Source organism: Lepisosteus oculatus, chromosome 3, assembly GCF_040954835.1.
Source record: "Lepisosteus oculatus isolate fLepOcu1 chromosome 3, fLepOcu1.hap2, whole genome shotgun sequence".
Classification (NCBI taxonomy): Eukaryota; Metazoa; Chordata; class Actinopteri; order Semionotiformes; family Lepisosteidae; genus Lepisosteus; species Lepisosteus oculatus.
Window position 1 is genome coordinate 9,135,874 of NC_090698.1, and position 27,841 is coordinate 9,163,714.

At 53.1% G+C, this 27,841-nt stretch overlaps 2 protein-coding genes across 12 annotated transcripts in view; one reads left to right on the top strand and one right to left on the bottom strand.

Annotated features, from left to right (window-relative positions):
• Positions 1–866: 866 nt before the first annotated feature.
• slc16a13 (solute carrier family 16 member 13) lies at positions 867–18,906 on the top strand. 9 transcript variants are annotated; one of them, XM_015340544.2, is made up of 6 exons: positions 867–1,008; positions 10,595–10,915; positions 13,248–13,391; positions 14,512–14,768; positions 15,000–15,525; positions 16,479–18,906. In XM_015340544.2, the coding sequence occupies exons 2-6, from the start codon at positions 10,708–10,710 to the stop codon at positions 16,799–16,801; spliced, it is 1,458 nt and encodes a 485-aa protein (XP_015196030.1). In that variant the 5' UTR covers positions 867–1,008; positions 10,595–10,707; the 3' UTR covers positions 16,802–18,906. The 9 variants fall into 9 exon arrangements, with proteins under 9 accessions (XP_015196030.1, XP_015196031.1, XP_015196034.1 ...); XM_015340545.2 differs by having other exon boundaries at positions 10,598–10,915; XM_015340548.2 differs by having other exon boundaries at positions 10,700–10,915.
• A 112-nt stretch (positions 18,907–19,018) lies between these two features.
• The window catches only part of acap1 (ArfGAP with coiled-coil, ankyrin repeat and PH domains 1), a 40,988-nt gene continuing 32,165 nt past the window's right edge, over positions 19,019–27,841 (bottom strand). For 2 of the 3 annotated variants that reach the window (XM_069186663.1, XM_069186661.1), the window contains 8 exons: positions 27,359–27,546; positions 27,174–27,245; positions 26,020–26,192; positions 25,764–25,873; positions 25,274–25,384; positions 24,197–24,261; positions 21,892–22,200; positions 19,019–21,160 (listed from right to left, as the gene is read on the bottom strand). In XM_069186663.1, coding sequence (XP_069042764.1) covers positions 21,060–21,160; positions 21,892–22,200; positions 24,197–24,261; positions 25,274–25,384; positions 25,764–25,873; positions 26,020–26,192; positions 27,174–27,245; positions 27,359–27,546 — 1,129 coding nt within the window. In that variant the 3' untranslated portion in view covers positions 19,019–21,059. The remainder of the gene's footprint in view (positions 21,161–21,891; positions 22,201–24,196; positions 24,262–25,273; positions 25,385–25,763; positions 25,874–26,019; positions 26,193–27,173; positions 27,246–27,358; positions 27,547–27,841) is intronic. The other variant, XM_069186662.1, reaches the window with a different exon arrangement.

Consider the following 27,841-nt stretch of genomic DNA (forward strand, 5'->3'; position numbering starts at 1 on the left):
TGTGCTGGAGATATGCTGGAGGCTGGGCTGCCAGGACGTGTGTTTCCATCGCCATCTAGCGGCCCGGGCGCGAACTTACAGCTCTCGGACAACAGCTGTAAGCGGCCAGCCTGGTCAATATTCACAGCCTCTTTGTCCGTCACTGGGTCAGTCAGTGAAATCCAGTCCCGCTGCGGAGGTATAAGCCGAGCGCAGACGAACTCATTGTTGTTCCAGTGCGTTCTGTTGAAATGATGGATTCACTGGTGCGAAGACGATCTACAGTATTTTAGTATTTCAATCGTTTAATTACATACATTAGAAGCAGGGACATATAAATACTAAGACTTTTGCTGTGCTTTTATACATAAACTCTCCAACGACACTTCAGAAGGAAGTGAATATATAATATTAGAGTACGAAGTGACACGGTTACTAAAAAAAAACTGTTCACTTAACTAATTCGTTGTACCTTTTTATACCATTTGTTGTTTATGGGTTTGGGAATTTTTTGGTGCATTCGTATGATATGAAAGTACTTCCGACAAACCCATCACCCGAATGTTTTACATCACTTCACCAAGAGGCCGATGAGTTAAAACGCATCATTACTGCCGGTGTCTTCTGGCTTCCGCGAGAGCGGCTCGCAGGTTCCGCTCTCGTGAGCGCGCGGCGGCCGGGGCTCACACGGGCATCAGGCGCCGGTTGGGGCTCGCGAGGTCCGTTCAGGGGGTTGAAAGCTGTCGTGAACGCCGTGAAAGTGCCCCCCTGTTCTTTTTTTTAAATTGTATTTTACAAAGAGACCTACCGCTGCCAAAGGCCCTAGCCGCCCTCTAAAAGAAACAAAAACAACAAACCCAAACAAACTGTGACGAGCTTCAGAACAATATCACGAGCGAACGCGTGGACCGGGTCACGTGACCCCCTTCCTCTTTCATTTTGCAAACCTTGTGTGTGAAAGAGCAGCGGCGGCTCGCCTGTCGCGGCTGGCTGCGGCCGCCGACCCCGCTGGTGCAGGCGTGCAGACAGGTAAGGGGGAGACGGGGGTGACCGTGCGGTGAGCGTCTGACGCGTCTGGAACAGTAATGGCGAGCGACCGTGGTTCGTGCGGGCAGTGCCACGGGCAGCTGGAGTGGCGTTCAGGCAGCCCTGCTTGCGAACGTGTGCAGTCGGGCGGTATTTTTATTATAAAGAAGGTGGAAGGTTTTGCTTGTTGGGTGGCTAGCCCCGGGCACAGGGCGCCTAGGCTTGAAGACTGGGGAAAGTGGGGTTAGCAAATGACCCGCAACATTTGATTGAACAACCAGAACGGGCCCGGACACCTGAAATATCGAGCGAGGGTAGTTCTGGTTGCGACAGCGACGCGCTCGGCTCAGCCGGAGCGAACGGGACCATCTTCCTCCCGCTGCCTAGCAACGCCGGAACGCGCCGCTCGCGCGCGTCCGCCAGCAGAGCCGCGTAACACATTATTGTATCCTTTGTTTTTTTTTTAAAAGGAAATGTGCGTCGTTTTATTGCGTCGCATCCTTTTTTTTAAAGAAACTTTTACATCTCTACAAACAAGAACCCCTTTTCGAACCCCTGTGCCCGTTTTCTCTTCAAACGTATGGGATTTTCTTCTACTTAGGCAACGCGATTGTCCAAAGGTGAGCTCCCAGCACGTGTCAGAGCTGGCAGCAGTCCCGCAGCTGGTGTTAAAGAATGCTTTTATTAAGAACAATTGTGGGATTAAGTGGGACGTGGGCTGGAACCAAACCCGGGAGGCGTGTGTGTGTGTGTGCGCGCCTCCAGGACCAGGACTGGGAAACCACAGTGGGCTCATACGGGCTCGGACCCGTGCCTCCCCGGGCACACAGCCCACCCTGCGCTGGGGTGGCCTCCTTCCCTGACCCAGTCACCTGGGGGGAGAAACCTTCACCTTTTTTGGGGGACAATTTCCTTAAAGGGCTCTGGACCAGGTCTGGGAACCAGCGGTTAAATGGGTCACTCACTCCATCACAAGGTAGCAGGACAGGTTCTGCTAGTCCAGATAATAAAGACTCTGCAGCACAAGGCACTGTGCTGAAACGCTCAATCGTCAATTGGTCCCTATTGTCTTTCCCTCAGATATATTTTGATTGTATTTAAAAAATGGTTTGGATGTCTGTGCTCCTCTCGATTGCGAGGGGTCTGTACGGTTGCAGAAACGGGGAAACAGTGGGATGGTTTGCGCTTGTTGTCAGGGGGCGTGCCTTACAAGCTCTGGACGGTCAGCCTATCACAGCACGAGTGACCTGCCAAAAACACACTGCGGGGCGGGGCCGCGAGTTCAGCTGCGCCACCCGGTTGGTCGGTTCTGCGGCGGGGGGAGGGGCTCCGGGTGAGGTGCTGGCAGGGAGCAGAGTTCGACAGAGCCGCTGTCACACCGGGACAGTTTCCTGCCGGCTCCAGCACGCCTGCTGCCGGAGCGCGGAGACCGAGGAGGCAGGTGGGCGGGCAAAACGCCCGACAGGTCTGTAACTTGTTCCCGCTGAAAGGTACATCCTGCTCGCTTTCACCCGAGATTACGTGAGGCTCTTTTTTTTTTATATATATATAAAGATTCCGGTTGTGGCGCAGCACGGAGCAATACGATGATCCGTTTTACTTTCCGTGCTCCGGGGAAGCGGTACGCTCGCACAGAGGCGCGTACAAAGAAACAACAACGAAACAAGCGCTACTGCTGTACGTGCTGGAAGAAGAGGGAGGCTCTGGGACCGGCAGGAAAAGCGGTACATGTCAACCTTGTTCAGCCATGGAGAGGACAGGTGGGAACAGCGGAAGACGTGGGCGCAGTTACACTCTCTCTCACTGCGTTAGATAAGATCTCTTTATTGGCCATATGCGATTTCATTAGGAATTTGTCTTCTCGCAGAAACGAGCTTGCTCTCCATGACACACACAGACAGGGAGAGAAGCTGGGGGTCAGAGCGCAGGGTCAGCCATTGTACGGCGCCCCTGGAGCAGCTGGGGTTAAGGGTCTTGCTCAGGGGCCCAACGGAGTAGGATTCCTCTGCCGGCTGCGGGATCTGAGCCACAGAGCCACTGCTCTGCCCGGAGTTAGTGCGTCTCAATCGCTCACTGAGCCTAGGCGATCCACTGTTGCCCAAAGTGGCGCGAACGGTTTCTCGTTTTAAACAGCGCTCGTTGGCCCCGGACACTTAGAAGCCACCGAGAGGTGGGCGCTGGGCCGGCCCGGCTGGTGGCAGCCACAGGGAGCGAGCCCTGGCTGTGGACCCGCAGCGCCAGGCGGCGCCGAGCTCTAACCCTAAAGGGGATGGACTTTGACCCCGCGGTGTCGCGGCAGTGAAGGAAGAGGGGGGCGGGGGAGGTGAGCCGGTCTGAGAGCGGCGCCTGCGGACTCCCCCAGAGATGGAGGGCCTGTGCCACTTGCATGCTGGGATACTGGGATAGGCTCTGGCTTCCCCACAGCTCTGAGGTGGATGAAGCAGTTGGAATATCATTATTATTTCAGGTAGGTAGCTCTGTCAGCACGGTACCTACACCTGAAGGAGGCTCCACAGCTCATCTTTTCTTTTCAGCGTGGAATAAACCTTTACTTGTTCCTTTGCATGATAATAATCACGTTTAGCGCGCCAGGCAGGCAGGGTCGTGGATGGGCAGAAGATGAAGATCTCCTTCTGTGTAGGTTGGCGGCGGCTGCCTCAGGCGCTGGACACTGTAAACACGAGCAGCGATGACGGCGCGGTGGAGTTTGGCCCTGGGACGTGCGCAACACTCGCTCGTGTGGCTGCGGCCAGCTCCTCACAGGAGGATGACGAAACCGCGGTTCACGGGCTCGGGTCACGGGACAAGGTGCACGGTTGGTCTTGGCGCTGCCAAAAGCGACCGTGTTCTGCACTCTAGGGCAAAGAGCATCGGATCCCCGCCTCATCCTCAAGTCCGAGCTGGACAGAACGGCTCCCTAATAGCAGCTGGGCTCCTCCGTCCCCCACGTCCAGCTCTGGGCTGGCCGACCAGGACCGACGAGGGTCCGAAACGTCGGATAGGACAGCAAGGAAGGCTTTGACCTTCCGAGGCCTGGCGGAGCTCAGCGGAGTGTGGAGGGGCGCGGGGGTGGCGGCGGAGTCCTTGACCTTCAATCTGAGACCTGCGTCGCCATCGCGGGCTCCAGTGGACGACTCCCAGCCGGCATGATGCGCCCCCTCTCGCGGCCAGCGCCCGTGAGCCGAGGGCGCGGGGTACACTCCGATGCTCGCCACCAGAGCCTGTACCCTTCGAGCAAGTCTGGGAGAACCGCGTTGAGAGAAAAAGACACAAACCAGCGCTGCGCGGGAGAGGGGCCTTGCGGGGCCGGTACCGTAAAGAACTGGACCCACGTCTGTGGAGACCAAGGAGACCATGGCGTGGAGGGACTGAAAGTGTGATCGCAGCAGAACAAGACCAGGCACTGAACACCAGATGCCATCAAAAAAAACATCTGAAAGCGCACAGCCAACAGCAGGAGTAGAAAGTGCAGCAAAGCCAAAGAAAATATTCGTCATGTAGCGGTGGGCTGCACAGCACTGGCACCTCCAGAGGGCGTGACTAGACATAGTAGGCAGCTTATCTGCACTAGTCTGTTGTGTTCAACCTAGGCAGACGCACAGTCACAATGACTTTGCCGAAACCGAAAGCGTGAAGGATTGAATTGCTCGTTAATGTGAGCTGGGCAGTACAAACGGAGCTTTGGAAACACAGTGTGTTCCAGAGGTTTCCCTCGTTCCTTCTCTTTTTTTTTTTTTGTCGTTGCCTCATTGTTTCTCTGCTGTTTTGACGGTTTGGCAGTTACATGACTGCCCCAGGGAAAACACAGGGTGAAACCTCCACTGCTGGTCTTCCCACGTGCAGTCTTGTGACACTTCTTGTGTAAGGAGTGAGAAGCACTGCTGACGGCGGAGATGTCACTTCCCCTCTGGCCTGGAGTATGAAAAGTTTCCGAAGGAGAAGAAGCGGCTTGGACAGCCGTGTTTGTCTGGGTGGCAGCAGCTTGTCGGTCTGAGTGCCGATTGCTGTCCGACTCCAGCCGCGGAGCTCCGTGGTCACTCGGAGCCCGGGAGCAGCCAGGACAGACAGTCGAGGTGTGAGTCTCGAGTCCGTGTGCGGATTGCGCTGGTGTAATCGGTCACGTGCCGGATGGGGCCTGACCCAGCCTGCCTGAGGGAACCAGCATCGATCTGCCTCTTTATTTGTCAAGGTTAAAACCTACTGTACATTGCTCATTTGCCACATGCGGTCCTAAGATCTTTCTTATGTAAGGAGTGAGAAATACTGCTGACGCAGAGATGTCACCTCTGCTCTGGCCCGCACAATCTCGGCAGAAGTGTCGATTTGGACAGTCATTGATTGGCAGCTTATTGATGTCAGGATCTCATCTAGCTGTTTTTCAGAGGAAATGGCATGGGCCATGTGGCTGAGCAGACACCATCCCAACCCCCCCCCTCCCTCCATTGCTCTTCTGTCGGGCTGTCACAGGCTCTGAGCACGCACAGCGCCACTCCAGCTCCCTAGACAGCGGATTCGAACCCAGTCGCTCACAGGCTCTGAGCACGCACAGCGCCACTCAGCTCCCTAGACAGCGGATTCGAACCCAGTCGCTCACAGGCTCTGAGCACGCACAGCGCCACTCAGCTCCCTAGACAGCGGATTCGAACCCAGTCGCTCACAGGCTCTGAGCACGCACAGCGCCACTCCAGCTCCCTAGACAGAAGATTCGAACCCAGTGGCTCACAGGCTCTGAGCACGCACAGTGTCGTTTCCTAGACCATGGGTAACTCGGTCAAACCCCAGGACCTTTTTTAAGCTTGTCTTGCTAGTTGCTAATTAACAGTGGGAGGGAAGGTGGTGACCCACAGTGGGGATGACCTGCCCCAGGCTGTGTTCGGCACAGTTGTGCACTGCCCTTCCAGTCGTCCCAGCTAAAGTTGGCCTGGCTGTAACCAGAGACAGCTGCACTGTAGGCGAGTGGGTGTCTTTGCTCTCTGAGTCACCCTGAAGCCCGTTATAATAACGCCTTTCTGTCTGGAAGGTACTGTAGCAGGCGGTCACCATTGGCTGAAGGTGCCGAAAGTTTTAGGTCGTGAACCGAGAAGATTATGAGGGGACCTGATACAAGTAATTCAAAATCTTCAAAGATGCTGGTACACTCAACCCAGTCTGATTTCTTCAGAAAGAGCAGTGATACACGCACCGGAGGGCAGGAGCGGAAACTACGTGGAAGTATATTTTTAAAACCGAGAACAGGAGGCACTTCTTTACGCTAAGGGTGGTGGGAGTCTGGAACAAGCTACCTGGCCGTGATGCTGAAGCCGATCCCCTGGTTTCTTTCAAGAAACAGCTGCATGAGATCCTGGGGTCGATTAACTAATCGCTACCAAACGAGCTGGATGTGCCCATTGGCCTCCTCTCGTTTCTCGCCTCTCCTCTGTTCTGATGAAATCTGGTGCCCTTGGCCGTGTTGTGCCTGATGATGTTGCATACTGTCGGGGGCAACTCGCCAGTCCCACCGATCAGACTGAAGCTCCCTGCTCCCGTGGGTTGAGCTGTAAAGGACACTGCAGCACCACCGACCGAGGACAGACAGCGGCTGCAGTTGCGTTGCTGTGCGAGTCCCGTCTTGTCAACTTTTTTTCTGTTTTCTGTGCTTTGTGCAACCAAGCATCGCTGTTAGTGAAGGAATTAGGTTACAGGTACAGGGCGGGTGGTACAACTCTCAGGGGAAGCAGATAACAAGGCTGTAAGAAACCAATCAGGACAAAACCCGCTTTCCAGTCGCAGCGGAGTGTCAGCTGTGCTTGATGTGCCCAGATGGCGCCAAGTGCCCATAGATTGTAAAGCATCAGAACAAAGATCCTTCTTTGAGCCAGGGAATTCTTGGCCTGTGTTAGGGTTCCCTGATGTAAACTCATAATTAAACGGAAATATCATGCATTTTATCAGTAAACAAAGATTCTGCCCAAAGCATTATGCAGTATCATTGGTCTTTTCTGTGAGACTTCTGTAGGACGCCGGTGGTACTGTACCCACGAAGAAACGGCACACTAGACTGACCCGAACGCAAGGGAGGACTTCCAGGAATTGGAGCTTAAAGCTGTAATCCGAGTCTCCGAAATGCTTCCCGTCTCCAGCAGGTTCCCTCCCAGCCTCTCGGCCTCGGCGTCGGCTCCCCCAGAGGGCTTGGCTCGGAGTGGAAGAAGAAAAACAAGCCCTCGCTTCTGGCAGCTCTCAAGCTTGGGGACGTGTTTGTGAACAGGTTTCTGGTAATTCCGACGAGGGAGAGGTGAGCTGGTGTAGGAGGGTGTGGCTCCTTCCTGGGGGAGGGCGCTCTTGGCACGAGCCAGTCGCTTTCCTGTGCTGGGCCCGGCAGATCTGGAACAGGCCGCACGAGCACTGTATATCCGGCAGGGAAGAAGAGCGGAGGAATGCTCTCTGTCTTCACCTGCCTGCCGGCTGGTGAGGCACATCCAAGCGCAAATTGCCATACAGATGTTTATTTCTTCCCAGATTCGGATATCGTCACTTCCAATTTGCTATTTACTGGGTCAGGAAGCCTCTGGAGTATGTTCCAGCTTTCCGTCACCCTTTGTGTACAGAAATGCAAAGGCTTAAATGCCCTCATCCTCGGATTCATGTTTTGCTGTGGAAACCAGCCCACAGGCCTCCTGGAAGTGCGTCAGACCCTCCGGCCGGCCTTCGCCAAGTGGCTGTTAGGATACCTGGAGTTCACAGGGCGGAAGATGGGAAAATGAGGGAAGTGGGGACAACCCTCGCCCCCAGCCACCTCCCCTGGGCGCTTGGACGAGGGCGGCAGTGAAGTCGAATTGATGCCGGGTGTAAAAGGACAAACCGTTATCAGGCGATTCATATCCTTGCTAAGCTGCAATGGCTGTGGGGAGTAAAGAACCGTTTGAGAACGAAAGCCAGAGAGGGAGTGGGATTCAGAGCCCATGCTTTATTTATTTAATCCACTGGCACAAAACATCTGATTCTTTAGCCCAGAGTTAGCTCTGGTATTACACGGCAGGTCATGCGAATGGATGCGCTGGTCTGCTGTGGTACCAGCAGGTGGCACTCTTCCCACAAGAGCAGGAAGGCCAGGCCAGCACTCGAGTGGAGGAACTGGGAACACTGTAAGAGGAGCCCATCTGCAAGAGGAGATGCTGCACTGAGGTCCTGACTTCCTGTAGGCAATGAAGGGCCCATAGGCTTGTGTGAACAGAGTAGAGGTTCCAGTCTGGGTCTTTCTCAGTCTGCCTATGTCAGACGTGTCTTGTCCAGTTCAATTAAAGTACTTTTTCCACCTAGTCTGCTGGGTGAAGGAGTAGATGAGCCCCCACCCAGCTCTACAGTATTCCTGGGATTCTGATGAAAGAAAAGGAACATGTAAATGCAAATGATCATCTTTATGTTTAACAGTTTGCACTGAACTGGGTTAAAGCTAGATTTGGATGAAATGTGCAACTTTGGTTTCATAAAAAGGTTTTCATAAAATTAGATGCAAGCGTCACTCACTTGACAGTTGCACAGTCTATTCATTGTTCCTGTCACGGATGTCGGAAGGGACGAACCGTGGAATGGCAGAAGAGTGGAGAAAGATCCTATACGAAGTGGTGGAACGGGGAGTTAGCCCGGGCTCAGTAAAGCAGGAGTTCAGAAATTGCCATATAGAAACCTACGCCATCAGGCCACGGCCGGAGCGGCGACCTGGTGCCTCCCGGGTCTCAGGGCATCCGAACGTCAAGGACAGAAGGACAGCAAAGCAGAGGAAACTAGGGACAGGACAGAGTAGCAGTACCCCCCCATCCCAATGTGCGGCTCCTGACGCCCATACAAATAAATGTGCTGCACAGCACTGGGGGGAGGAAAAACCTCATTTAACTGAAAGGAAACCTCCAGGAGTCCACGGCTGAGAGCTGCGCCCTCCTCCAGGGTAAAAACCTTTATTGGGTAGAGGAAGGGGGGGGTGAAATAGAGCTCCGGAGGCTTAAAACAAAAATAGACATACACCAGCACAAACCACAAAAATAAACCTGGAGACCAGGGTGACAAACTACAAAAAACAGATAGGAACCAAAAGTTCCACGACACAGAGGTTAGGGGGACCAGAGAGAAGGGGAAACCAGGAAGTGAAAAATCAAAACACCAAGCAAAAACAAAAATACAAAAACCCGGGAAAAACACCGCAGACCGGGCAAAACACGTTCAACATCCTATCACTGATATCGGAATAGACAACCCGAGGAGAGCCAGGCACTAGACCAGCTCTCAGGCACCGATGTCCAGAGTGATATCCAGCAATAAGGATAGGAGAGCCAGCTCAACATTCAATCACGGAGACAACCCGAGGAAAGCCAGGATTCGAAAGCGGATGTCGGGACGGCATACCACTGAATGACCCGCTCACAGGCACGGAAGTCAGGAATATCATCCCGCGATTAGAATAGAAGAACTGGGAAAAAAAAGCCCGGCGAAAAAAGAAAAAGCAGTGGAAAGACAAAAAGCGCTGCTCGCGGAGTCGGAGATGGCTCGGCATTCTGTCACGGATGTCAGAAGGGACGAACCGTGGAGAGGCAGAAGAGCAGAGAAAGACCTTATGCGAAGCGGCGGAGCAGGGGGTTAGCCCGGGCTCAGCAGAGCAGGAGTTCAGGAAATGCCGTATAGAAACCTACGCCCTCAGGCCACGGACGGAGCGGCGACCTGGTGCTCGGCGGGTCTCGGGACATCCGAACGTCAATGCTGAGCGAAGGGGAATGAGTGACCCGGAAATATATAGCCCCAGAGAGAGAGAGACACCAGAAGGATAGCAAAGCACAGGAAACTAGGGACAGGACAGAGCAGGAGCGCTCTCTGGCTGCAGAGGGTGTAACAGTTCCTTAAGCAGGTGAATGATCACCTCAAAACACGTGTAGGCCCATGTGACAGATATCGTCGTGTGGGTCTTAAAATGACTTGGAGGCTTGAGATCGTGGTATCCAGTTTGGTAGTTTTAATTCAAATAAACATAAAGATAAAATGTGACAAGACATCTGGGAAAAAATCAAAGCTCTTGCATTTAATTTGGCAACACACACACAGCTAACTTTAACTTCTTCGATTCAAGTCACGAAGGCTCCCCTGACAGCCTAATCACAGTCGGCCTCTAGAGCAATTAAATAAATGATTTCCCAAATCGGTGAGAACCATTTTCATCCAGGGCTGTCAAGGGGGTCAGTGTGTCTCTCCAGGTCTGTTTAAAGCAGGGCTGTCCAGTCCTGGTCCTGGAGGGGTCAGTGTGTCTGCAGTCTCTCCAGGTCTCTTTAAAGCAGGGCTGTTCAGTCCTGGTCCTGGAGGGGTCAGTGTGTCTGCAGACTCCCCAGGTCTCTATAAAGTTGGTTTATCTGGGTTAAGGGATGAGTTGCAATAAGAACCCACAGACACACCAGTCCTCCAGGGCCAGGACTGCCCACCCCTGCTGTTTAATCAGACTGAATCCGGTTTCGGTATACGGTCACACCAAAACAAAAAGGTAACAGGTTTGTTTTGGTGGTTTGAGATTAAGGTGTTCATTCTCTCCCTCCTCCCTCCCTCTCGACCACGCCGTCTCCCTTCTCCTCGCCAGCAGCAGGCCGGTGCTTCGCAGGCGCTGTCCTCCCCACCTCCCTCTCGCTGTGTCCCGGTGGGTGAACCTGTGCCCTCGATTTCCCTCTCTCCGTCTGTCCGGCAGGGAGGGGGATGCCCTCTGCTGTGCGGCCCCAGGCCCCCCCGGACGGAGGCTGGGGGTGGGTGGTGGTGGGCGCTCTGTTCGTGGTGTCGGCGCTGGTGTTCGGGGTGATCCGCTCCTTCGGCGTCTTCTTCGTGGAGTTCGTGGATTACTTCGACGAGAGGGCCGGCACCGTGTCCTGGATCACCTCCATCGGAGTCTCCGTGCAGCAGCTCGCAAGTCAGTGTGCGGCGTCTGGGGGGGTGGGGCTTGGGAGGAGGGAGAGTGAGTCCCAGCACGTTGCAACATCCATCCACTTTCTCGCCACTTTATCCAGTTCAGGGTCGCTTGGAGGTCGGGGCCTATTCGGGCAAGCAACGGGCACGAGGCAGGGTTCACCGTGGACGGGACGCCTTTCCATCTCAGGGCAGACACACACACTCAACAGTTTTCCCAGAAGCCAGTTCAGTCTTTGCACTCTGGGAGGAAACCAGAGCATCCAAACTTGCAGATAGTGACTCAGATCCGGAATTGAGCCCGGGACCCCCAGTGCTGTGCCGCTGTTGCAACTGTTTTGTTTAAACGTAAACTAGCCTCCCACCTCTCCGAGACAGACAGGCTTGGCTTCATTGGCCCCTCTGAGTAAGCCCTTTCTGGTGTGGGGGGGCAGCCTGGGGGAGGCTGGTGTTGTTCGCAGTCCTGTAGGACTATAACGGATTAGACCCAAGGGATCTCTGCAGGCTGAAGGGCCTCCCTTCACCTGTGTCTCTCCTGGTGTTGTGAAGACCAGGGCTGAAGGACAGAGAGGCCAATACCGCGGGTCACATGCAGGAACTTTTGTGGAAAGTGGGACAGCGGATGGAGAATGGATGGATACGTAGAAGGATGCATTGTATTCCATTTAGGGCACAAGAGGAGGAAGACCAAATCTCTTATATTAATAATCTAAGGAGAATCCTAGGGAATTTAGGGATTTTATTTTACGTCCTAAGTGATCCCGTTTGTGACAGGACTTCAGAGGAGGCTGGGGGCAGACATTAATCACAGTTATATTATATATGTGTCTGCAGTTTGTAACGTTCATAAGGTCAAGCGATGTGAATACACTAAGAAGACCAGACGGAACAGCGAAGGCAGGTGCAGCCACGTGTTGCTGGGAGAACAGGAAAGAAGGTGTTTTCGGGCGGCGGGATGGCTGGGCTTGGCTGCTCCCCGCTGCCTGCTGCGACAGAGAGGGCACCGGGCCGCGGTGCGGATACGGGGCGGGGCGAAGGCCGCGGGAGAGCGCGTCACTGGCCTTCTGCATGGCCTTGACATCAGCACCCGGCTCACGTTTCCCACGTCTCCCTCTCCCGGCGCTCAGCAGGGTACAGGTTCCCAGGCTTATCAGCTCCCGGGCCGTTACACAGGAAAGCCGGGGCTAACATATTTCAGATTGTTCGAATGCCTTTTGATCCGTCAGAAGCTTGTTTTGCCCTTTTAAGAACCGTAAACAGCTTAAAGCCTCCGGTAACTGGTGTGGGCTTACAAGAGGAAGACATGGAGTGGATCGCACTGCTGTGCAGTTTTTTCATGCCATCGAGGCCGGTCTATTAGTTGTCCTGAATTCCAGACTGTGTTTTCGGAATGACGGGGCACCCGGAGGTCACTCTCCCAGGTTCTGGAATTCCCTGCCTGACCTTAGTGGAAACTCAGAGTCTGGTGGAAGAAAGTGGAGCGGTCTTGTATCCTGTTAGGTCTTGTTTCAAGAGGAAACTTTAAAGAGGAACTGCAATGCTATTTCAATATTGTGGGGTTAGAAAGAATCGTCACCTAGTACATTTCAAACCACGATGAAAGGACAATGTAAATTGGTTTTACACATTGCTGGGTACATCATAAAATAGCCCAGAGTTTCGAGATACGCTGTCATTGTCTCTGATTCAGAATGAGGCAACAAAACATCCGGTGAGGTGAAGCGGCCCTATAACATTGTCAACAGGCGGGTTTGTGAATACATCTCTTTTAATGCAATAGAAGTATTACTCTCGACTTTTGAGACCGTTTTGCTGACAAATACTACTTCTTAACTCTGCTTGCAGATCACATTGGAGCATTTCTGCTGCAAAACCTGTATTTATTTGCTTGGATGTCACATTACATTGCTTAATAATACTAATTGCTTACACTTATATGAACTGAAGGACGGCGCCTTTTTACAGTATAGCGTCCCCGTCACTATACTGGGGCATTAGGACCCACACAGGCTGCAGGGAGATTACCTCCTACTGGCCCCACTAACACCTCTTCCAGCAGCAGCCTTAGTTTTTCTCAGGAAGTCTCAGGAAGTTCATGTTGCAATTCTTGCGAACTTTTGCCAAGATGGCGAGTATGTAGTGTTTTTCACAGCGTTCACGATTTTGTGCTTAATTTGTAATTTGTAAAATTTTGCAATGCCTCCAATTAATTAATTTGTTACCGAGATTTAATAACTGATCTGAGTTTCCCAGTTGCGGTTCCCAGTTGAATTCCAGGCTGCTCTGGGTCGGCGGTGTCTGACATGAAGGTGTTGTTTGTTTTGCTTGCCTGTCAGGTCCAGTGGCCACTGCTCTGTGCAACGCCTATGGGCCGCGGCTGGTGGTGATGGTGGGCGGCCTCCTGTCAGGACTGGGCATGATCCTGGCCTCGCTGTCCACCACGCTCGTCCACCTCTATTTGTCCGTGGGGATTGTCTCAGGTGAGACAGCATTCTTGACCTCCCTCAGATGACCTCTGGCCATAAAGGCTGAGCCTGGCCACCACCGGGCCAGTCCTCTTGACGTTCTCCCTCAGATGACCCCTGGCCTCAGAGGCACGGTAAAGGCTGAGCCTGGCCACCACTGGGCCAGTCCTCTTGACGTTCTCCCTAAGATGACCCCTGACCTCAGAGGCACAGTAAAAGCTGGGCCTGGCCACCACTGGGATGAGAGACCTTCTCCCAAGAAAGCCAAGTATTGGCGAGACCTTTAGGGACGCCAGTGTATCACTGAACCCTGGCAGAGATGAAGGCAGAGAATAGATGATTGAAAAAGAGCCTTTGAGACAGATTACGTGTTTGTGTTTTTGGTTTGATTTGTCTGGAGCCCTGATCTGATCTCCCTTTTTTTTGGATGAGAGCACTTACTCAGCAAATCTTAAAATTCATGGCTTGATCAAAGTTCGTCCCAAATCTCGTGAACTAAACATTAACCGTTCGCACAGTGTGAATTTTGCTTGCAGGAGGCAGAGAGCATAGGCAGGTCGCGGAACAGAGCGGTGGCCTTTCTCTGTCCAGGCCAGGGAAACCGATCCCAGGACTCGTTTCAGGCTGTACCAGTCACATGCCTGTCCTGATGAAAGACAGTAGAACAGCTGCGTTTTTAAACGCCTGTTCAGTGGTTCTCAGACAGACTGCAAGCTTGAGACTTCCAGCTTTTGGTTTAAATCCAGGAGGAGGAATAATTGTCAATGTACTGGGGCGTCGGTTTGTAAATTCTGGTCCAGAGGGAGATGCGTCCCCTATTGGCCCACCAACACAGTAGAGTGCAGCGATCTCTGCTGTCTAATGAGATCATGCTAGAAGGTGGTAATGCTACTACTAAATTGGTCTAACTGACAACTCTGTAAAACGCTGAATGAATCAAACTTTTTTTGTGGCGGGAGTGTGATTCACAACACTTTCAGACCTGGAGAAGATCAGATGGCTGTGCATCTGCCCCGTTGTCCAGGCTTTGAAGGATGTGTTTCTCCGCACGAGGTCCCAGACTGGGGGATGGTGGTGGATCTCCCTTCGTCTCCCTCTCTGTGGTGCTAATGATGTCTCTTGCTCCTGTTCCCAGGCATGGGCTGGGCCATGGTTTTCACCCCCACGGTGGCCTCCGTGATGCAGTACTTTGAGCGGCGGCGCTCCCTGGCGATGGCCCTGGGCTTCACGGGCGTAGGCCTCTCCTCCTTCGCCTTCTCCCCCCTCTTCCAGCTGCTGGTGGAGCGCTACACCTGGAGGGGGGGCCTGCTCATTCTGGGAGGGCTCTGCCTCAACATGGTGGCCTGCGGGGCCCTGATCCGGCCCCTGAGGCTCCGGGAGGAGGGCGGCGAGGTACGTGCACGCACACACGCGCGCGCTCGACTGCAGACAGGAGCCACGGTCCTGCAGGTTTCACAGGCGCTTTTAACGGCTGCCAAAAGCTGCAAAAGGCCCAGAAGTGAAAAACAGAACGGTCCCTTGTTCCACAGGTGCAGAAGAGCCAAAAAATAAATCACAGATTGCATGTCGATGGTGCGCCCCCGTCATGTCACGCGTCTCCTGTCTCCTGTCTCCTGTCTCCAGGGCGGCCCCGAGAGGAGGGCGTCTCTGCCGGGGGGCTGCCTGTCCCAGGCCCGCGCTTACCTGGAGCTCTCCCTGCTCCGCCACCGGCCCTTCCTCTGCTACTCCCTGGCCGTCACACTCTTCAACGCCGGCTACTTCGTGCCCTACGTCCACCTGGTGGCCCACAGCCGGCAGGTGGGCTTCAGCGAGTACCAGGCGGCCTTCGTCGTCTCCGCCACGGGCGTGACCGACCTGGTGGGCAGGGTGGTCTCCGGATGGGTCTCGGACCTGGGGCGCCTGCGGCTGCCGCACATCCTGGCGCTGTGGACGGGGCTGACGGGGCTCTCCATGGCGGCCATCCCCCTGGGCACCACCTACCCGGCCCTGCTGACCATCAGCCTGCTGTACGGCTTCTGCGCTGGCGCCATGACGCCTGTGGTCTTCTCTGTGGTGCCCGAGATTGTGGGCATGGAGCGCCTCTTCGGGGCGCTGGGGCTGCTGCAAATGATCGAGAGTGTCGGGGGTCTCCTGGGGCCCCCACTGTCAGGTAAGACGGGTTGGGGTGGTGTGCAGTTAAAGTTGAGATAAATCTCTGTTTAAATTTCCATTTGGAGGAGATCTACCTGGTTTTTAAGTCTGTCTGTACTCGCCCATGTTGGAATTGTTCACACCATTGACTACTGCGCTGCAGGGGAAGAAGGGAGGATTTGCAGAACTGCTCCTTGGTAATGCTGTCCTCCCAGAGACACTGTGAGCTGTCCAGCGCCTGACAGGAGAGGGGGTGCTGCCTGGAGGAGTGGGGTGTCTCTCCCTGACACAATGTGAGCTCCGGTACCTGACAGGAGAGGCGATCCTGACTGGAGGAGTGGGGTGTCAGGGGTGTCTCAGATCAATCAGAGCAGAGCAGATCAATCACAACCCTACCCTAGTGGCACTGATCCAAGTCATTACTGCTGTCATGAGAAGCTCAGCCACAGCTGGCAGGTGCTGTGACCCTGGTTCCAATACAGTTACCTGTCCATCTGCCTGCTGCTGAAGAGACCCAAGGCACTCTGCGGACACAGGACGCTTTTGCAAAACTAAGGTTAAAGCACATACAAATTAATTATAAATGTACCTAAAGGCACAGTTTTATAAGAGATAACAAAAAGGCCATTGATCAGATTTGGTTTTGCGTTCGGTGGTTTGCGCGAGTCGCCCAGGGTGACCATGATTTTGCGGTGACTTCGGTGAGAGAGGCGCCGCCCCTGCAGCTCACCCTCTCTCTCCTGCGGGGCACTGAGACGCTCGCAGCCCGGGCAGCCGAGAGGCGGGCCGCGTCCGAAGACGATTCGCCGGCAGAGCTCAGGCGCCGCAGCAGCGAGCAGAGCGGACTGGGTGGGTCCGACACAGAAAAGCGAGTGCATGTAGATGTTAGACGAGAGCTGCGCGCTGCCTGCCCTGACTGGAAGAGTGCGGCTCTGTCCTGATGGCGGCGCTGTGTTGCCCTTTACCCCACAGGCTTCCTGAAGGACGTCACCGGCAGCTACGTCATATCTTTCCTGGTGGCCGGGGGGTTCCTCCTGGCGGGGACGCTGATCATGGGCACGCTGCCCCAGTTCTTCTCCTGCGCCAACCCGCCGAGCCAAGGTCCAGAGCCCGGGTCTCAGGCCAACGGGACCGCCCACGGGAAGACGGAACCGGCCGTCACAAAACCCAAGAGCCTCGTGAACGCCTCGGAACCGGAGCGACCTGTGGACTTCCTGAATCACCAGGGCCAGGACGGGCTGGCCGAAGCCCAGGGGACGACCAGGGCCATCCTCGGTGGAGAGGTGAACTGCTGATGATGGCAGCCAATCAGAGGCAGGACCTACTCAGGGCCAGTAGCCAATCCCAGCCCTCCTTTCCCTCAAAGAGCCAATGGGAACAGCTCGTCAACTACTCAGGGTCCTTTAATGGGGCTATAAAGAGGTTTTATGTGAGGGGAAAGCAGGTTTGTTATTTGTAGACAGGGTTGTGGGGTGTGGTAGGGGGAGTAGATTTTTACAGCACTTTAGGAACAAACAGGAAAGCAGGACTGCTGGACAAAAAGGACAACCTCATGCGAGAGCAGTGCAAACCAAGGTTCGGTATTTCATTATTTGGTGATCGGCATGGGGGGAAAAATGGATTAGTTTAGGAACGTTAATCCCAGGGGGCGACTAATGCAGCACTGAATAATTGCACTATGAAGTCTTTTTCTGCGTCTGCGGCTGAGCGTCTTGTGAATCAAAGTGGAAGAGTCCCCCTGTTCGCACGACTGTCTCTAGAGCGCACAGCGTGCCGCATGCCTGCACCCCTGGTCCGGCCATTCTCCGCACCACCTCACAGCTGTTGAAACGAGGGACATCTGTGTTCTCTCTCTCTCTCTGCGTACTGTGTGCATCATTGCAATTCCACCAACAACGTGATTGTCTTCCGTGTGTGGGAGGTGCTAATTTTCACACTGGAGGCTTGTCTCAGGGCTCCTGTGTTTGAGATAAATAAGCCCCCATGCCCGATGTTTTTCCCAGCTATCTGCTTCCTCTTGGGAAGGGTGTTTTTGTGCTTTCTCTGGAAGGGGTGGTGTCTTTCCTCCTGTTGAGTGTTTACAGGCGAACATTCAGCCTTAAGAGAAGCAGACTGTCTCTCGTCAAGTGAGGAGGGAATGCTCGACGATATGTTGATGTCTTAAAACTGACTGCTCTTTAACTTCCTGGGAAAAAAACGCCCGTTTCCATTTTGTCTTATTTCCTGCTGTGGCAGAGCCTTTATAAAGATCCCATTTACCACAAAACATATTCTGCAATATGGTGCACTTACCTAGCAGACCTCAGAAAGATGTGACTGGTCTGTCTGGTATTTTGTTTTGGTTTAACGTGAGCAAACACGTTTGCATCTCCATGCCTGTTTACTGCTGGCTGGATGGTGGTGATGTGATGTCATCAGTTTGTACCCTGCTTGTAGGTGAAGTGATGTCCTTAGTTCAAACTCATATTCTAGTGGGGGGGGGGGGGGGGCAGGGAGTGGCTTCTACCTGCTATTGAGGGTCTAAAAAAAATCAGCTAAACCCTGGAGTACTCAGCAGTACTCACAGTATTGATGATGGTGTGAAAGAGTTATGAAGGTGCAAGTCCTGTTCTAAAGCTTCAGAACTGACAGTACTGTGACTGGAATACTACAGCAGGGACAGGGTCATACTTCCTGCAGCAGGACGTTCGGACTCAGCTGGTGCTCTCCAACACCGGCAGAACGGCATTGCGGCCCACCAACACTACATCCATTCTCTTGACGATGCACTGGGCCACGGGGCTGGTGTAGTAGTGTTTAAAAAAAGCCAACAAACACCCTCTTAATTGTCCCTGTCTGAATCCCAGAGCAAGAATTCACAGAACCAGATGCGTGCCGGAGAGATCAGCCAGCCCCGCGGCTGTAGGGTCCGCCACAAGAGAACTCCGGCAGCCGCTGTGGCCCGGAAAGGATGCCACTACCTGTGGCCACAGCCCCTTACTGCAAGTGAGGTTCCACGGTGTAGCGGTGATCATGTCTGCTTTACACACAGATGGACCTGGGTTCAAGCCCCAGTGCAACCTCCATTCTTTCTTTGCCAGTGCGTTTAATACCAGGAACAGGAAGCACTTACATAAAGAGTGGTGGGAGTGTAGAACAAGCTACGCAGCCGTGTTATTGAAGCCAATTCGCTGCCTTTCAAGAAAGGTCTGTGCGAGATCATGGGATCAATTAGCTAGTAATTTGTTCAGATGAGCCAACCAGCTTCCTCTTGTTTGTCACCTTTTTTCTGCTCTTATGGGTGTTCTTACTCCATGGCCATTAGGGTCTCGCAGAAACAAACATCCAGAAAAGTGATTTCTTACCTTTTGTAAACGTATTTTTTACTGTGTCTGTAGAAAATAAACCTGACAGTTGTTAAGTCTCGTGTTGCTGTTGACCCTTTCTCCAGTAAGCAAAGCTGTGGAAGACGGGGAGCAGTTCAGCAGAGGGGCAGACGAGTGACTGCATGCAAGTAGAACACAGTGAAGGACTGGCCATAAATGCAAATATTTATTTTTAAAAAATGTACATGCACAAAACAAAACTGACAGTAAAGCTCACAGACAATAAATAAATCAGCAGAACTATACAATGATCAACCGAACTGAGTTCATATAATAACTGTATTGTAGGAGAACTGGGGCCATTGTGGCTCCGGCAGGGTGCCCATACTGTACTCTCCTCCTACTACATACACACGTCGGTGGAGCCGAAATGGCAGACATGGGGCCACAGTGTCATATATTAGTTCTATAAACCAGGGTGGTCCACTCTCGATCCCGGAGAGGCCACAGTTGGTCATTCCAAATCAACTCTCGTGACCTAATTCGGAACATTACGAGCTACTCTGGATCAATTAGGCCCTGAAACCCGCAGCACGAGAAGGTCGATGGGAGATAGTGAGGTCTTGGTCAAGACCCAGACGAATCCATGTGAACTTTGCGGTACGCACTCCCCTCTCAGTTCTCCCAATTTGTAAGAGACAATTTCAGTTTGTTTTTCTGTGAACTTTACACCCAGAAAAATGTAACTGCTCCAGTCTTCCTTGCCGGGACAGCTTTTCATCCATGAGGCTGAGGACCTGACGGCATCTGTAGTAGCTCAGCACACAATGATCCTAATTTCATGAAACCACTAAATCACCTTTTAAAAGTTAGCATTTAGGCCCCTTTGATTCTCCTTTCCTCAATTTCTTCCACGTTCCTGTTTTTCAGCGATTACCTGATTCAGTCGTCTGGAAAGAGTTAACCTTCCCAGCAACTGGTGCAATTACTCACCAGAAGATCTGGGCCTCGTGCTTCCTAAGGAAGAGAGCTGACAGTTAAAACAATGCTGTTTGTCAAGATAGTCATGCCACGCTCACGGTTCTGATAGGGAGGTGAGAGCACAGTGCTCCCTTTATACAGCAAGGGCTGTTTCCAGCCCTGAATGAACCTTAACCCTAGATAACCGCCTTGTACTACGACAATCTCAGCACAGCAGCACGGAACAGTGGTGCTCCATTAGCACTCTGAACGTTACAGAACAGTGCAACAACACCTGTGTTTTCTTTCATTCTCTTTGCATAAACCTGAAAACAATAACAACAAAACAATAAAAACAGCAGAACTCTGATATGTATATACAGTATACAGTGCAGAACTCGCTTAATAAACTTGCTTGTTTTTCACCAGTCTTAATTTTGTAGGATTGTGGCTCTCCAGGACAGGATGAAAAATATCAAGCATTTAGAAGGTTTGTTCATTAAAAATCCTAATGCCTCGTTGCTGCATACTCCATGTGTCCACTCTTGTTAAAAAGCATCTTTTGGAACGTCATCTCCTTTCACTGGTCCCGCTCAGGCAATCCTAGCCTTCACTTTGGTACTGCGTCAAACTGTTCCACTAAAAAAACTCCCAGGTACAGAATGTGTTCGAGGGTAACACTCAGCAGCTGACACACGGCTCCAACCTGCAGCCCCTCAGAGCTGGCAGAGCCCGTGACATACAGGGTGAGACAAGCTGGGCTCTTCCTCTCTCTTCCAGGACCTCAGCCTGTGCTCCATTTGCATAAGTGATCCTAAATCAACATTAATTAATCGACATATGAGCTTCTGCTGGAGAGGATGTGATAACAGGGGTTAGAGGGGTGGCACAGGGAGTCAGAAGCAGAACCAGAGGGAGGGAGGAGGTTCTGATAATGAAGCGTTTATTTTGACAGTGGGGGCCACAGGGGCTCCTCTGGTTCACAGTTCTGGGCATCGGAGATCCCCAAAGTCTCCAGGGGAGGAGCTGGGACAAATTCTCAATGTAGTGAAGAGGAAGAGCCCAGATCAGCCACCGCCTGCACCGCACGGCGCCATACATCCGAATCTGAACCAAAAACCCAGCAATCTGAACCACCTGCCACGGAGGCAGGGCGGGAGGGGTAGGGGTGTTTGATCAGCAGGAGACCTCTGACAGCCGTCCAATCAGAACGACCTCTACCCCGCCTCTACCCCCACCCACCTTCAACACACACACACACACACCCCCCCACACACACGTAACCGGGCTAGGGCGTCTTGAGGTCGGTGCTGCGGCGGTTCAGTTTCTCCGGGTTGTTGGAGGCCATCTGGGAGAAGTCGCGGAAGATGTCGTGGTACGTCTCGTCCCCTGCGAGCAAGAAAGGGAGAGATTTAACACCCCTGGCGAGTGAGGACGTTTGCAGCCCAGGGGTAAAGAAGAGCGAGGCAGGGCGGGATACTCCCACTGTCTCCGCAGTGTAAGAAACCCATCCTTTGCCTACTCCGACACCGATGCCGAATGTATTTGTGAATATGTAATTGTATGGTTTTTTATACAAATGCTAGGGCACGCGTGTTCTGTCGCCCATGGAAACATGGGTTTCCATGTTTAAAGCGGCCGTGTTTTTCCATTTTTCCATGTTTCTGCCCGGTTCACAGGCATGGCCGTCAGTCCAGGACTTCCTGAGGGTACAGTAACTAGCTCCCGTCTGCGGGTCTTTAGCGGTGTCGCTGGTTATTAAAGCAGCGCACCAGGTGACCGCTGTCCTGCGGCTCTGCGCGAACGGGGGCACGGGCACATGAGCGAGACGAGCGTCTCCGTCGTGAGACAGGTTAGTTTTACCCCACTGAGGAGGCGCGGTTGCAATGGCCGTCCTGCTCAGTACGAGAGGAGGAGCACGTTCAGACATTTGGTGTCTCCGCCTGGCTGAAGAGCCGTCTGTGGGATTATGACTGAACGCCTCCAGGTCAGAATCCCCCCTTAAACAGTGCTGGTGAGCTGCTGACGGGGGAGCTGTTCCACCTGGGCCAGAGCCGGCGTGGCACCTGTTCAGGGCGCAGGACGCGGGCGGCGGGAGGCGGGGCCAAGCGCAGTGTTACCTGTTCGGGACGCAGGACACAGGGCGGCGATGGCGAAGCTCACGAGTGCTGCGGCCGGCAGACATCTCGCAGGACAGCAGTGGCGGACGCACAAGGACAGACGGACAAGACACACAGACAGCAATAATGAGCGCCACAGCGTCACGTAGCACCGCGAGATCGAGGCCGCTGTTTGCACACGGCGCGCTGCGGATGCACGTACGGAAAATCCGTTACAGGCGCAGAACGCACTTTTTATCAGTGAGCGAAGGCTGGCAGGCAGCAGACACGGCTGGGCAAGCGGCAGGCTCCTCATTCTTCCGAACGGCGCTGTTGTAACAGGAAGCAGTAACACAGTGGCTCACACGTGTATCTACGCCACATGGACGCCCTTATTTTTCAAATGGTCCAAAACTCTCTTAACAAGGCAAGGGGAAGCAGGGGAGGCAGGGGAGGCAGGGGAGGGCCCCCCAGGTTGCATCAGGGCCCAAATGCTGAAGGTTAAAGCCTAAGCACCTGTAGTTTGGGGGTGCTTCTTGTACAACGCTGGCCCCCCCACCCACTGTCTGAGACAGGGAGGAGAACGAGGAGCGCCCATGGATCCATCCCGAGTCCCAGTAGGGAACCCAAACAACAGCAATGCAGGGACCAGATCCCCAGAAACTGGGGCCCTGGGGTGGCAGTCTAAGCCAGGACTGAATCACATGGGACCTCCCTCTTTAGGGATCCAGCATTTACTAAGCGTTTAGGGCACCCTGTGAAAATTGGAGCCCCCCCCGTCCTTTTCCAAGGAGGGAGACACCCCAACACCATCCGGCAAAAAGGAGAGTGTTGGGGCAGAGGTGTTACGGGAATCATGTGAGCGATGAAGTAGTGTGCCAGTGTGCCACCAAAAGGCCAATTTGTGCAGAGCTGCAGTGCACTAGGAGCACAAAGCAGTTCAGGTTAAAGTTCGTGACAGCATGAGGCCATACACAGAGCGGAAAGCTTCCGGCAGCGGGACAGTACAGCATCAGAAACAGCATTATCCCAGACAGGCTTTTCAAACTCCAAACTGCTTTGCAAATGCCCTTAGTGTCATAGCTGGTCATGATTATATAAATATTGAAAATATTATACAAAAGCTTTTACAGAAAGTGCAAAATGGATTGTGGGCTCAAACGTTCTCAAAAGTGCAAAGTAAGTTTCCCAAGACTGGGGCGGGACTTGGCATTTCTGTTCCGCGAGCAAGGACATCCAGAACAGAGGTCAGCGGGGAGGCTGACCGGCCCTGACCCCAGAGACAGGCCTTGGCCGGCTGTAACCGTGTTAGCTGACCGCACAGCAGCTGGACAGGTTAGGCCCCGTTTCGTCTGAACAGGAGAAAATAAAAATCAGCCCAGGACTTGAGAAACGCTTTTTAAAAAACTTCTGTTCCTCAGAGGCTCCTGCCACCCACCGAGTGAGTGGGCCGGAACTAGGACACTTTCATAAACAGCAGGCAGCAGCACGTCATGCAGGAAAAAGCAGGGCGATTCTTCTTTATCATCTAGATGTTTCAGACGTTACTGCTGCCCCCCTGGCCATTCAGCAGCTGTGCTATTTCAGCAAAGCATTATGGGTCCGTTCCTGCTATGTAGGACTGTCAGTTTCTCAAAGGATTAATGCTCAACTTTATGCATTGAAAGTGCTTTTAAAAGCCTGAAGAGATCAGGCCATGTGGCAGCTCGGAGTCCACAGCAGAGGTGACTTTGGACTTTAAACACTTAAACACTCACTCATTAAATCATTAAATTTAAATCGCCACATCCAGGTCATCCTGACCCTGACCCCAGATTGCGCCAATTCCCTTTCACCTGCAGACCGAGGTTTCCTTTACTTCAGTCAACCGAGACTCAACTAATTAGCCAGTTTCCTGAAAAGTGATTTTACCTCCCCCCTCTGAGATTTGATGTCACAGAGATGTAGAGTAACAACCAGCACCCTTAAGGGGTTTCACGTTAAAAATGATCACTGTGAACGGTGAGAACGGGACTCTAGAAGGGGCTGCATGTCACAAGAGTCAGAGCTGGGAATTCCCAGCTGCTCGTGCAGATAAGGATTTGATGAGATTGTTGTGTTTAACTGATGCGAAGCTGCTCAGAGCATGCGCACGTGGAAGCTGAGGGTTTCAGGAGGGTGCAGGGGAACAGCGGTGTTTGTGGGAGTGTGGGGCTAAGCAGAGAGGTAAAAGTCTAATTGCTCAAGCCCCCCATGGTCCATCCTGTCAAATGGTTCCGGAAGGCCTGAAAGCTCTTCCTGGACACGCCCCCACCGCTTGAAGGGACCTCCCTCTCCCTGCATTGACCTGATTGGCCGTAGGCGCCTTCCATTTCCCGCATCATTTCCTCCTTCATCTTGGCAAGGCGGAGCCTGTGGGCAGAGAGGGTGGAGTCAGACAGCACCAGTCAACAAGGCCACTGTGATCGGGTAACGCCCACAACACACAGTGTTTGAGAACCAGCCGTCTTTACTTTAACATGACACAGGGGAAGAGAAGCTCCAAGACATTGCTATCAATAAGGAGCCCTCAAAATAAACTTGATACCTACAGTACGTGAAATAGCTGTTATCAATAAAGCCGCTACTTGTTATCCAGCATAAAAGACTGAATTTCAAGTTAAAACATTTAAGCACTTTAAGAAGAGTCAGAGCCAATCCACAGCATGAGTGTGCTGGTTTCCCACACTGGTAACAACTGGTGGAAAACATCTCCCTTAGTTTCTGAGGATCTCAAGGGGCTCCAAACCCTCATCTGACAACCACAGATGGAAGATACATCCACACAAGCTGCACAGGTGCAGATAATTTCAGGAAATCACACCTCATTAAAGAACGCATGTCTGTCAGTTGCATTGAGAACATGTTGCACTTCCAGTCCCTGAATAACTCACTGTATTTCATGGAGAATCTTCATTTTTATACTGCATTCTAATGCCTACAACATTCTTACTTTTTTATTTTGCACCTGCCCAAGAGAGTGGCAAGAGAGTGGACACAAAGACACGCCCACCTCAGTAGCCATTCGTTCTCTGACATGCTGCGAGCTCCACCGTGAGCTCTGATTGGAGGGGTAAAGTGTCTGTCAAGTTGCCGTTGGCTGTGCTGGCTGGGCTGCAGAGAAAGAGCCCTGGAGGATTAACTCCAGCCCTGATCCAGCTCACGGAGGGCAGGAGCTGGGCCATCCTGGTCTCAGCTGGACCGGGATGGGTCTCAGGGCTCAAGAGGGAGAGGGCCGTGGAGCCCCTGTTTTGTCACTTTCGCGAAACCTGTGCTGTACCTGTGCTGTAAAAGGAAATCGCTCTTCCCGCAAAACCCCCTCTCGTGCCCTGTCCTGTACCCCCAGCCCCTCCCCCTCCCAGCGCGGGCCACGGCCTGCTCTCACAGCGTGACGATGTCGGCGTTGGCGTTGTCGATCGCGATGGTGAGGGGGTCCTTGTCATCCCGATCGCGGGCGTTCTGGTCTGCCCCCCTCTTCAAGAACAAACACACCAGCCTGCAGGGCGGAGAGGGGGAGAGATGAGGGTGCGCATACACACACACATGCCCACACTCACACTCACGGCCACACACACACACACCAGAGTGAGGGCTGGTAGATCCCAGCATTAAACCTTCTCATTGTCGACACCATATCATCATCAGCATTCTGGAAAAACATGTTCTTTGCTGATCCCATATCAGTAAAATAATAAACAAAATGAACTCTGTTGGTTCTTTTGAAGCTGTTTTCAGGCACTGTCCCACAGGCACACACATTCATTTTAAGAATGAACTCTGAACCATCTGGACCTAAGGGAACCGAGTCAACCCCTCCCACTGTCGTTACCAGTGGGTGTAGTGCCCCCTGCCTGTCACTGTCTGCACAGCCGTACCCTGTGTGTCCCAGGATGGTGGCATGGTGGAGGGGGCCTCTTCCCTTGGCGTCGGTTTGGTTGACATTCGCCCCGTTCTGAAGCAGGAACTCACAGGCAACAAGGGAATCCTGGGATAGAGGAGGACCAAGACAGGGTGGCTGTAGTTGAGTCACAAACAATAAGACAGAGGAGAAGGGAACAGACGAAGAATGGAGAGGAGAGGGAGAGATACAAGAGACATGAGAGAAGAGAAAAAGGAGAGGGGGGTTCTCACAGAGGACACAGCCTGGATCAGGGGGGTACGGCTCTCCTCGCTCGTGTTCACCCAGTTGACATCAGCGCCATGAGCCAGAGCGTCGGCCATCACGGGAAAGTTCTGCATCACGGCAGCCCGGTACAGCAGAGCCCCAGGGTGAAGCCCACTGAGGTCATCTTCCTCATCTTCGTCTGGGGACAAGACTGCACTGTCACTGTACATACAGCACTGCACTGTCACTGAGTACTGTATACAGCACTGCACTGTCACTGAATACTGTATACAGCACTACGCTGTCCATGAATATACAGCACTGCCGTCACTGAATACTGCATACAGCACCACGCTGTCTCTGAATATATAGCACTGCCCTGTCACTGAATACTTGTTTACAGCACTGCCCTGTCTCTGTATATACAGCACTGCCCTGTCACTGAACATTGTATACAGCACTGCCCTGTCTCTGTATATACAGCACTGCCCTGTCACTGAACACTGTATACAGCACTGCCCTGTCTCTGTATATACAGCACTGCCCTGTCACTGAACACTGTATACAGCACTGCCCTGTCTCTGTATATACAGCACTGCCCTGTCACTGAACACTGTATACAGCACTGCCCTGTCTCTGTATATACAGCACTGCCCTGTCACTGAACACTGTATACAGCACTGCCCTGTCTCTGTATATAGAGCACTGCCCTGTCACTGAACACTGTATACAGCACTGCCCTGTCTCTGTATATACAGCACTGCCCTGTCACTGAACACTGTATACAGCACTGCCCTGTCACTGAACACTGTATACAGCACTGCCCTGTCTCTGTATATACAGCACTGCCCTGTCACTGAACACTGTATACAGCACTGCCCTGTCTCTGTATATACAGCACTGCCCTGTCACTGAACACTGTATACAGCACTGCCCTGTCTCTGTATATACAGCACTGCCCTGTCACTGAACACTGTATACAGCACTGCCCTGTCTCTGTATATACAGCACTGCCCTGTCACTGAACACTGTATACAGCACTGCCCTGTCACTGAATACTGTATACAGCATTACGCTTACCCTGAATATACAGTATTCAAAACTGTCACTGTCTACAGCAGTCTGCACACAGTCCACAGTTCACAGCTGGGCTTTGTAAGGACTGGGTGAGCCCTCTCACCTTTCTGGGAGCTTGCCAGGGTGCCGGAGTCCTTGCCGAAGGTCGCATTGCTCACATCACTCAGGGTGAGACCTGGGGGTGGCGGGAGGCAGAGCATCACAGCGGACCCCCGACAGCCGGCCCCTCCCCTCAGCCCCCCGATTCTCCGCGTTCTCGAGTGCTACTGTGCGGGCGGGCGTGATCACCTGTGAGCCGGGGCAGGGTGGCACGGTTGGGCTTGGGTTTGAGAGGGGGCCGGGCGGTGGTCCTCTCCAGGGTGTTGCCCCGGTTCCTCCGGGCACTGGAGCGGCGCAGGGGGCGCCCCGTTTCCGGGAGCTTCTGGATGAACTTCTTCTCCACGTACTTGGAGCGAATCCACGACTCCTTCTCTTGCCTGAGAGAGTGTTGTGGGGGGGGGGGGGGGGCAGACAGATGCACAGCAGGGGAAAAGAAAGAGACAAGAGGAAGAGATCAGAAAGGGCAGCACTACCCTGCAACCCGCCGATTTATTTAAGAAGCTAAATCTGCATTCAAGTCTGAGAACAGGAGGCACTTCTTTACACGCAGAGATGTGGGAGCTGGGAACGAGCTACCCAGCCATGTTGCTGGAGTCGATACTCTGGCTTCTTTCAGGTAACAGCAGGGCGAGACCCTTGGATCAATGAGCTACTAACAAACCCAATGGGATA

Coding starts and splice junctions, on each gene's coding strand:
- slc16a13 (XM_015340538.2), top strand. CDS start 2,110: ATGGTTTGGATGTCTGTGCTCCTCTCGATTGCGAGGGGTCTGTACGGT. Junction 2,471..10,699: donor GCGGGCAAAACGCCCGACAG/GTCTGTAACTTG, acceptor TCTGTCCGGCAG/GGAGGGGGATGCCCTCTGCT. Junction 13,392..14,511: donor GTCCGTGGGGATTGTCTCAG/GTGAGACAGCAT, acceptor TCCTGTTCCCAG/GCATGGGCTGGGCCATGGTT.